The 11,361-nt window shown below is 42.7% G+C and overlaps 1 protein-coding gene across 1 annotated transcript; it reads right to left on the reverse strand.

Annotated features, from left to right (window-relative positions):
• Positions 1-739: 739 nt before the first annotated feature.
• LOC132821467 (extracellular calcium-sensing receptor-like) lies at positions 740-9,654 on the reverse strand. The gene is made up of 6 exons (XM_060834058.1): positions 9,600-9,654; positions 8,244-8,532; positions 4,667-5,485; positions 3,226-3,453; positions 1,738-1,861; positions 740-1,647 (listed from the first exon to the last, which is right to left on the reverse strand). Exons 2-6 carry the CDS (start codon positions 8,505-8,507, stop codon positions 740-742), a joined length of 2,343 nt encoding a protein of 780 aa, XP_060690041.1. The 5' UTR covers positions 8,508-8,532; positions 9,600-9,654.
• Positions 9,655-11,361: the final 1,707 nt, after the last annotated feature.

Consider the following 11,361-nt stretch of genomic DNA (forward strand, 5'->3'; position numbering starts at 1 on the left):
TGGAAACAGACCCTTTGGGCCAAATCGACCATGCCGACCAGATATCCCAACCCAATCTAGTCCCACCTGCCAGCATCTGGTCCATATCCCTCCAAACCCTTCCTATTCATATACACATCCAGATGCCTCTTAAATGTTGCCATTGCACCAGCCTCCACTACTTCTTCTGGCAGCTCATTCCACACACGTACCATCCTCAGCGTGAAGAAGTTGCCCCTTAGGTCTCTTTTATATCTTTTGCCTCTCACTGTAAACCTATGCCCTCTAGTTCTGGACTCTCCCACCCCAGGGAAAAGACTATTTACTCTATCTATGCCCCTCATGATTTTATAAACCTCAATAAGGTCACCTCTCAGCCTCCTAAGCTCCAGGGAAAACAGCCCCAGCCTATTCAACCTCTCCCTGTAGCTCAAATCCTGCAACCCTGGCAACATCCTTGTAAATCTTTTCTGAACCCTTTCAAGTTTCACAACATCTTTCCAATAGGAAGGGGACCAGAATCGCACGCAATATTCCAACAGTGGCCTAACCAATATCCTGTACAGCCGCAACATGACCTCCCAACTCCTGTACTCAATACTCTGACCAATAAAGGAAAGCATCCAAACTCTTCACTCTCCAACTACCTGCGACTCCTGTGAACAATCAAGCTATCAAATTGTCAAAAGACTATATTTAATAGTAGATTTAAATAAGCATTAATAGCGTCTACACTGAATGAACAACAACAATCTCAGAGTTACTGTGAAGACCCTTTGCCCATCATGTTTTTCTTTGTGTTATTCTCCGGTTTCACTAAGATAATGTAACATTTCGGAGCAAAAATGCAGACAAGTAAACCAAAGCTTGACGCCCAAATGGCAAACACTTCGACAGCCACCGTGTACTTTCCAGGAGAGCTGACATAAGCCGGAATGAAAGTGATCCAAACAGCACAGAAGATCAGCATACTGAAAGTTATATACTTCGCGTCGTTGAAATTGTCTGGAAGTTTCCGGGCAAGAAAAGCTAACAGGAAGCATACAATGCAGAGAAGACCAATATAACTGGATACAAAATAAAAGGCTTTTAAAGAACCCACTTCACATTCCAAAATAATTATATCTCTATAATAGGTCGTGTTTTTCACTGGATAAGGAGGTGATACAATGAGCCAGATTGTGCAAACTAAACCTTGAAGAAATGTGAGGATGAACACGCCTAACCGTTGCTGCATGGGTCCAAACCAGTTCATCAAGTTGTTGTTGGGAAGAGTTGCTTTAAAAGCGACCACAACAAGAATAGTTTTCCCCAAAATACAGGAAATACAGAGAACAAATACAATTCCAAACGCAGTCCGCCGCAACATGCAGGACCATCCGGTCGGTTTCCCAATGAAGGTAAGTGAGCACAGGAAGCAAAGCGTTAGTGCAAAGAGAAGGAGGAAGCTCAGCTCCGAATTGTTCGCTCGAACGATAGGAGTTTCCCGATACTGGAAGAATACAGCAGCTGTACCCAGTGCGAGGCACACGCCCACTAACGCAAGTGCCACTAAGACATAGCCCAGAACCTCTTGGAAGGAAAGAAATTCAATCCTTTTGGGAACACATCGATCTTTTTGATTATTGGACCAGTATTCCAAAGGGCATTTCATACAATCAGTGGAATCTGAAAGAATGATGTAATCATTAAATAAAAACAATGAGATTGATTATGGACACACGATAACATCGTATTCGGCCCCATGTTTGTACTTGCCTGTGGTGTTGCTAATCTCACCATCGGCGCACTCTGCGCAGTCAAAACAACATATTGGCTGACCCTTCCTGCTGACCTTTCTTGTTCCGGGAGGACAAGGTTCTGAACAGAGGGCACTTGGAATCTAAAGCAAAAGGAAACAATGCTGATTTCATCCAAATCTGTTAAATGCGATAATTCATGACAAATAAGAAAATATTCGCAGCCGATCGTTGCTGTAGTTATATGTAGAAAAATATTTTGGCATGGCCATTCCATAGAGTATACCACAGAAAGCTGCTACCTATACTGCATTCGGTCCATCAGTTCCATGCTGGTAGGTATAATGGACGAGTCTCTTCTTACCCTACATTCTTTCACCCAGTAATTCAGAGACAGCTATTTCCGGACAGTTTATTTGCCCCCAAACCTCCACCGCCATCCTCAATGACTCAGTAAAATTATATATCAGGCGCATCTCAGTGACAAACAAATAATGCAAGATATTTCATAAACGCATGGCCATTCTTTCATTATATTGAAATGTGCATCATGTTCTTCACTGTTGCTGAGATGCTGAACTAACAGGGGGTCGACTAGCTCAGTTAGCGAGTAACTCCAGCAGTGTAGGTTCAATTCCCGCTCCCAGCTCAGGTAGCCCGTGCAGCCTTCTCAACCTCTTCCCTCGCCTCAGGTTAAATCACCAGCAGCCATCTCTCTCTAATGAGACGCATAACTATGACCTTTAATCAAACTTTCTTTTTTCCGAATGACGGTCAATTTTCTGTGCTATTGTGTTACTAATTGACCAATGCACAATGAAATAGTAATAAATTATCACCTCTCAGCGGTCTCTGATGTCCCAATACAGAGAGAAAATGCTGAAGAAACAACAATGCGCTTTAAAAATTGGTTAAACAATCTTGCTTCCTTGTAATCAGCAACAACTTGTGGAAAACGTACCTCATTCCGTCTCCACAAATATTGAAAGCACCCTTTCTATTTTCGTAATGAATCCAGTCAGGTCCACAGCAGAGACCGCCAGTTCACTCAGAAATGTTCTCATTTCGGGGCGCAAAGATTAGCAATAACACCGCACATTTATACAGCGTCTACAGGTGATACAACACCACAAAGCCCTTTTGATGCAAAATTAGAGATATGTTGAGGAACTCGTCGAAAAATTTTCAGAAGACGGAATTGGAAGTGGAAAATCTGAAATGGACTTGAATAATGAATTGGGCGTTTTATATTTGGACCATATGGATAAAATTAGGCTGTTTTAAGTTCTACAAAAACAATGGTACGGAGAAAGGAAACATAATTTGTAAGACAGGGGATTGCCCTCTGAATATGCCCAGAAAACGATCCATTTTTATTTAACGGCAATTTGGGATGGGCAATAAATTCCTCAGAGTCGGAGAATTAATAAAATCGCTCTGGCAATTGTCCTTCATCTTGTAACCCCCATACCCTATCCTTCCTCGAGAAATGTTGTAGGGAACATACCATGTTACCAATACTACTCCACAAGATTTCGTCCATATTCAAGAGAAGCCGATATCCTAATGGTGCCGAACCATCGTAATAACCAATGTTTACAATTTCAAGAGCACCCTCCAAATTCTTTTTCAAGTTAATTATTTCGTACGTAGGGATCGGATCACCATTTCTATCAAAATGCACGATTTCTCCAGTCCGAGTTGTGAAATTTACTGTGTGGAGGTAATGGAGTAGCTGCAGAGGAACAATACAAGGCATGTGAGTTGTAATGATTCCTACATGAGACGCAGGCATCACTGGCAAGGCCAGATTTGTCACCAGTCCTAACAGCTTGCGAGGCCGGCTTGATGGCCTGGATTCACTATTAGGTCAGACCAGGTAAGGATGGTAGATTTCTCTAACAGAAGCGATCAAACCGGATGCGTTTTAACAGCAAGTTACAATGTTTTTGTGGGGGAAAAAAACATAATCGCAAAGAAGTATGGTTGCTGGAAATCAGAGGAGAAAGTGAGGTCTGCAGATGCTGGAGATCAGAGCTGAAAATGTGTTGCTGGAAAAGCGCAGCAGGTCAGGCAGCATCCAAGGAGCAGGAGATTCGATGTTTCGGGCATAAGCCCTTCTTCAGGAATGAGAAAAGTGTGTCCAGCCAGGCTAAGATAAAAGGTAGGGAGGAGGGACTTGGGGGAGGGGCGATGGAGATGCGATCGATCGAAGGAGGTCAAGGTGAAGGTGATAGGCCTGAGTGGGGTGGGGGCGGAGAGGTCAGGAAGAAGATTGCAGGTAAGGAAGGCGGTGCTGAGTTCCAGGGATTTGACTGAGACAAGGTGGGGGGAGGGGAAATGAGGAAACTGGAGAAATCTGAATTCATCCCTTAGGGATGAATTCAGATTTCTCCAGATTCCTCATTTCCTTGTTCCTTGAATGCTACCTGACCTGCTGCGCTTTTCCGGCAACACATTTTCAGCTGCTGGAAATCAGAGCCAAGAACGGAAATTGCTGGAAAAACTCAGCAAAGAACAGTTCTGAAGAAGGATCAGTGGATCCGAATTATTAGCTCTACTTTCTCTCCATTGATGTTGCCAGATCTGTTGGACAATGCCAGCTTTCATGAATGTTTTCACACTCACCATTAGATTAGTTTTTAATTTCAGGTTTATTAATTGATTCAAACACATGTCTCCAAAGCTTAGTTAGACCTTTGGATAAATAATCCAGTGTCATTCCCGTTACCATCAACATAGACAATACATACATTCATTTTATTCCTATTTTCTTATGACTGGAATGGTTAGTCAGCACCATGAAATAAATCAATAAAGTTTGCCTGTTGACTGTTTATTTACTCATGCTGGGAATAATAACCCCTTCAGATTTACAATACAGTCTCTCTGTTCCGAGCACTGACTCAAAGGGATCGAATTAAAATGAAGTGCACGCGTTTTCTTACCTGCCAGGGTTCAAAGTTTGAAATGTGAGCACATGTATTATTCCGAAATGGACCATAGCCGTCTTCACAGCTTAGCATTTCGTCAAGTGCATGAGCGACAGCATAGACCGCTTTGTACACATGGTGGGAACTTCCGTCCATTATCGCTGGAAGGTAAGCATTTTCTAATCCATCCAACTGTTCCATTCCGGTGCACTGCCGCAGTCGAAATGCAACACTGCTGTGCTTTGTCAAATTGCACGCAAATACCTCCTCCCAAAACTCCTTCACCAAAATGCTCCCACCAAATTTAGAGGGATGCACTTTAAGGAGATAATCTCTGAGCTCAGCTATCTCTGTTCTCGGGGTTGCTACGCCGATTGTCCCAGTCAGAAATCTTGCACTTTCTTCAGGCGGGAGTAATTGTTCCGTAACCCATCCTTCACTCCCAATCCACTGTATGCCTGTTACGTTTTGACGCCAAATTTCCTGAAGTAAAACTCGCATATCTCCAGTATCAACAAAAGCTACCACGACTTTAGTGGTGGCCTGTTTGATCACCTGCACTATTTTGCTGATTTTCTCCGCTGGGTCGGTCCTGTAAAAGGATTCAGAGTAGGCGATGCAAACACCGATTTTACGGACCTGTTCGACGAATGCTTGCATTCCAAAATTACCGTAATCGATGTTACTTCTAATTGTGCCAATCCATTTCCAGCCGAAGGTTTTCACCAATTCGGCGAGAAGTTTCGATTGATAGTTATCACTTGGTATCGTTCTAAAAAACGTGGGATATTCTTGCTTATCGCTGAGACAGGAACATGTCGAGTAGTAGCTGACCTGTACGAAGGAAATTGCACAAAAAACGAATAGATTTTAACGCTGTGTACTAGGAACGTGTTCACCCAGCACGAGTTAGTTACGAACGAAATCTGCGTTATTGCAAGCTTCTCGGCAAATTGCAAATTGCCACTAATTTGTAGGATTATGGTTCATACAATAGGAATTTATGAAACAATCTTTGACTAACAATGTTTTTTTTCACTGCTCGTCCCTGCGACTACGTACATACGGCAAAATTGTCAATTACATCACAGCATGATACAGCACTCAATCAGGCCATCCAGTCCATCGATCGTCTACCGCTCTCCCTTTGAAAGTGCTATTTAATCTGCTTCATAGACCGTCCATTCCGATTCACAACAACTCTCTGTAAGGAAAGCAATTCTTCGTATGTTTCTCGTCCTCTTGTGAACCACCTTTTGGGTATCCACCCTCCTGTCACTGGAAGGTTTTTCCCATTTACTGTCGCTGTATTCTCCTATCCGTCTTTTCTGGTCTAAGAACAGCCCCACAGTCCCTATTATATCCACATTATTAAAGCCACACTCCCTAGCGTCCCCTCCAAATTCTTGACAATATTCCTAAATTGTGATGCTCAGAATTGAACAAAGTCCTCCAACTGGGACGTAATCATCATCTTATAAATGTTGTTATTTAACTTGACAAACCACTAGGTGCAAATTACAAAGGATTTGATCGACTACAAGGGCAGCCGGGCTTCACAGTCTCAGACTCAACTCTGCAAAAAAAAAATCCCGCAGTTCTCAGCTGTGTTTCCCATGCTCCGTATCCTGAATCTGATCATTTATGCTCACCAGATTTCCCAATGTTGGTTTACTCACTTCCCATTCATCAGATGTTGCTTTTATGGATGTTGATTGCATGGCCCAGCTGTTTCCTGTCTTTATCCTGCATCTGTATTGTTTTAGTTCTGCCCATAACTTTTCTTTTTCAACTAAAACAACTTCTAACCGAAAGTAGGCAACCCTTCTTTAACTCTTTCAATTTACCCTCAGCTTAACGCCCTTTTGAGACAATATCATTGTTTTACAGTATTAGATCCCTCCTATAATGATTCTGGATTAGTGGTGCTGGAAGAGCACAGCAGTTCAGGCAGCATCCAAGGTGCAGCGAAATCGACCCCCACCCTCCTCTAGCTTATCTCTCCACGCTTCAGGCTCACTGCCTTTATTCCCGATGAAGGGCTTTTGCCCGAAACGTCGATTTCGCTGCACTTTGGATGCTGCCTGAACTGCTGTGCTCTTCCAGCACCACTAATCCAGAATCTGGTTTCCAGCATCTGCAGTCATTGTTTTTGCCTCCTCCTATAATGCACCATTCCCCGTCATTCCTTATTCCTGATGAAGGGCTTATGCCCGAAACGTCGATTCTCCTGCTCCTCGGATGCCGCCTGACCTGCTGTGTTTTTCCAGCACCACCCTGTCGACACTGATCTCCAGCATCTGCAGTCCTCACTTTCTCCCATTCCCCGTCAGTTTTAAGGCAACCTCTCAATTTTATAGCTCCGTCAAACATTTGAATATGTGGACGCACTCGGTTGTACAAGATTCGAAATTAAGTCCTGATGACAAAGTTTTATTTTGTTTATAGATTACGAAGAGCAGTGATAAGAAAACTGACCGCAATGGAAGATGCTGGAAACACTTCGTCAGTTTGAAAAGCAATCCTTACCATGACTTCTCGCTTTCCCTTCTTCGCCTGTTTTATGTCAAATTTGCTGCTTTCTTCTTGATCACCTACTATAACATTTGCTTCATTAGCATTCAATCTCTTACCTGCCCTGCTTTAGGGAGAATAATCCCTCTGCATCTCGTCTGTCTTGGTAATTGTAATTCACCATTGATATCATTCCGGTAAAGCGATACGGTATCCTTCCACTAACAGGATAGAATAATAGAATCCCTTCAGCGCAGATAAAGGCCATTCGGCCTATCGAGTCACCCAGACCCACCACCCCACCTTATCCCGGTAACCCTGCATTTATCATCGTTAATTCACCTAATTTGCGCATTCCCGGACACCACAGACAATTTAGCTTGGCCAATCCACCTTGGCTGCCTCCTATAAGTCAGTCATCTCAACCCTGTCCCGCCACATTCAAAGACTTCTCCGTTAGGCTGTCATGTACACGTGATTGCACCACTGACTTAGATTTCTTTCTTCATTCCTCCTACCGAATCCCATGGCCTCACACTTGGTGCTACTTTGTATGCAATGTCGTTTTTTTCACTGTGCCTTCCCACTTCACAAGTCCGTGGAACTCATCCTGAAGCTTAATGTCCCACGCACATTGAAGTGCCCGAGCTTCGCTTCACTCGCAAGCATTGAAACTGTGTTCTGAACGTGACAGTGACCTCTGAGGGATTCCATATTTCCGGTCATTCTGACACACAATCACTACCGTCTGTCTTCAATCTTTCAGCTCCTTTCCTGCCCTTGTAAGCCCACGAGATTCAAATTTCTCAATCATATTTATGTGTCACTTCATCAATCGACTTTTGGAAGTCCATATGGACTATGCGCTTCTCAGCCCTGCCCAGTGCGGAAAGGGAGAAATTGTTTTCCTCTATTTGAAATACCCTTGGTGGCCATAGCAATTCGGGGAGCGCGTTAAATGACACAGCATAGAAACGTCTCTAACCTACGATTTTGCTTCCTCGTTTGTTCGACCATCGCAAACTGACCAATATCATGCAGCCTAATAAGAAAGCAGTCAGGTAATATGATACATTACCATGGGAATGCCAAAAGGTCCGACTACCCTTCCCGCCACGATTGAAGATGTGGAGATGTCACAGCCAACAATGGCCGCTACGTTGGAAGCTTCACATTGAGTGAAATTCATTTGTTGTTCTTCACTGGTGACCAGAGCGAGCGCAGCTTTGGACGCAACCGCGGACGACGAGCAATCATCATAGATTTTATATCCCAGAGTAGTATTCGGAAGCAAGTTTTTATTGCGATTTATTTCCTCAATGGCATATATCATGGTCAGCATCAAGCGGAAGCTTGATAAGTGAAAACTGCACAATACAGAAAAGGTGTGAACATTAACGCAGGCATTGCAGAACATTATAAATGCAGGATATTTTCATACTTGTGAGAAAAAAAATTCTAGCAAAAGAAGTGACGACTTTTAGATTTTTTAAAAATGTTTTTAAAATGATAGATAATATCTGAAACACCATTCAAGCGCAAATTGGAATTCGCGTGAGGGATTTAACGCTGGATTAAACAAATATATCTGAAAATGTGCTGTTATGAAAATGTCATTGGTTAAATTAGAATTATTTTGATTATCTTTTGTTAATACAAATTGATGTTGAACTCTTGTCACCAGATTGAACAAGTACGTAAATTCCAGTGATAAGATTTGATTATAATAAGTGCCACCGCAACTTAGCGCACCTAGAGTTATGCAGCTCTTAAGCACTAGTTTAGCACACGTCAGGAAGACAAAGGAGAAACTGTATAAATCAAGTGCAACATTATTTCGACGGGGTCTACACACCGTGTAATTGAACCGAGATTACTTCAAATAATTTCAAAAATGCCTAGCAACGTTTCCACAGACAGGTCAAAGGGGAGAAATACATGCTTTAAAACTTAGTCTATTGACAAAGTGACAAAACTGCCAACGTAAATATTTAATGATTGGTAGCAGCTTTGCAAACACCAGTGGTTTTTTTTGTTTCAACGTATTTCAAGATCTAACGCCCTAAAAAGGCCGCTATTCCACCTTAAACTGAGCGGTATGAACGTGATGGACATTTTCCATTTTGGCCCTGCAATCCTTATTCAAGTTAAAATTACAGATAGACGCATAAACCTACTCCACAAGTTCCAATATCACAGACGCTGCCGCACAAAGTGAATAAATGTTTAATAAATGAAGGATGGTCCTTCTGAAAAAATCAATTTCTGAATCAAATCATCTAAAACTAATTGGACTGTAGGCCAAATATCATCCTATTCGACTCACTGAATGATAATAAACCACTTAATCCGGCATCGTATATCGGATTGGTGATGGTCTTGCAAATTGTACGGAATATGCAACGATTATTGTTCACGACAAAACTAAACTTACTTTCGGCACTCTGATTCAGGTGGAGTGATGGTGAATGAAGGAAGGTTCTGAATCGCTTCTAAATGCACAGTAAATATTCCACCCAAAATGATGTCTCCGTCCTCAGAAAGAGCAGGTAAACTGTGTTTTGCTCGACGTTTACACAGTGTTCCTTGGGTTCCCCGCGTCGGGACTGCAGCTAGCAATAGGAAAATCGGAAATAGAGCCATTGTTTTCGCTCAAAGGGCCAGCCACCAGGTGATTTCTAACTGTGATCTGAGGAACCTATATATGGGGAGAAATCCATTGGTGACCCTGTGTCACAACCACGAGTTAGACAATTAGACTGCAAATAAATTCATAACGAATAAAATTTGGTACATGTTTAACTCCCAGCAGAGTAATTTTATTTGCAATGGAACTTCTGCAGTTCCTACGAGAGCGCAAGGCACCTGATGTTGCGAGTGTTAGTAACGGGTAAGACATCTCGCGTGTCGTCTAGAGAAACGGAAGTTAATTCTAAGTTAAACTGAAAAATCAAAAGTAGCACAGAGAATGCGTGGTTACGTTAAAGTCTTCCACTTATCATAGCGCCATGTCCTTTCAGACACAATAGAAAACTGTCATCTCCCTAAAGTTGTTTGGGTGCAATAAACGTCGAAGTTTATTGCCATGAAGTGTTTTTCAAATCTCTTCTATATTCTTGTGAAAAATTCCATCGGTCATAATATTTATTCATTTGATCCCCCATTGGAGTAATTCCCATTGGGGCAAAACTATTCTTTGTGGAAATGAATCTCATGGCTGTCTGGGAAGTCACTATGACGCCGCGTTGTGAAGAGATTGCAAAAAGTCATACCATAAGATGGTAGCCCGTTTGATTACTGCACTTAACGTCCAATCCCAATAAACTGTCACTTTTTCCTTCCCAATAGCAAGATAGCAGACGATGACTGTCCCTCCCAGATCGTGTCAACGCCTTCTATGCTTGCTCTGAGCAGAATTTCAGTGGAGGGGTAACAACTATTCCAACAAGTCCTGACAAACTTATCCGAACAATCACTGCATCAGAGGTCAGATCAGTTTTACTTTGTGTGAAACCAAGGAACGCGATGAGACCAGGCCGTGCACTCAGAGCATGTGCAGATCAACTGGCAGAGGTGGTCTCGGACATTTTCAACCTGTCCCTGCAACAGGCCATTGTCCCTGCTTGTTTCAAGAGGGCCAACATCATCCCTGTGCCTAAATAGGCTCATGCAGCATGTCTCAATGACTACTGCCCAGTGGCCCTAACTTTGGTGGTCATGAAGTGCTTTGAAAGGCTGGTCATGGCATTAATCAATGCCAGCCTCTGCACTACACTTGACACACTCCAACAGACCAATAGATCCACATCAGATGCCATATCACTTGCCCTTCACTCCTCCCTAGAACTTCTTGACACCAAGAGCAGTTACATAAGAATTCTATTCATTGACTACAATTCAGTCTTCAACACAATTACCCCCTTGAGACTGATTACTCAACTTAGTGATCTCGGACTAAACCCAACTCTTTGCAACCGGATCCTCAGTTTCCTGACCCACAGACCACAACAGTGAAGACTGGGGACAATATTTCATCCTAACACTCAACACTGGATCACCCAGGAGTGCGTACTCAACCTCCAACTGTACCCACTGTATACCCATGGCTGCGTCACCAAATACCAGACTAATGCCATTTACAAGTTTGTTGATATCAACACCATAGTTGTTTGAATCTCAGATGGTGATGAAACACT

Source organism: Hemiscyllium ocellatum, chromosome 13 (assembly GCF_020745735.1).
Source record: "Hemiscyllium ocellatum isolate sHemOce1 chromosome 13, sHemOce1.pat.X.cur, whole genome shotgun sequence".
Taxonomy (NCBI): Eukaryota; Metazoa; Chordata; class Chondrichthyes; order Orectolobiformes; family Hemiscylliidae; genus Hemiscyllium; species Hemiscyllium ocellatum.

What these genes read in the sequence shown, in the direction of transcription:
- LOC132821467 (XM_060834058.1), bottom strand. Translation starts at nt 8,507, where the DNA reads ATGCTGACCATGATATATGCCATTGAGGAAATAAATCGCAATAAAAAC. An exon ending in CAAACTTTGAACCCTGGCAG is followed by an intron (nt 3,454 to 4,666) that starts GTAAGAAAACGC and finishes GTTCCTCTGCAG; the next exon opens with CTACTCCATTACCTCCACAC. An exon ending in GGAGTAGTATTGGTAACATG is followed by an intron (nt 1,862 to 3,225) that starts GTATGTTCCCTA and finishes CTTTTGCTTTAG; the next exon opens with ATTCCAAGTGCCCTCTGTTC.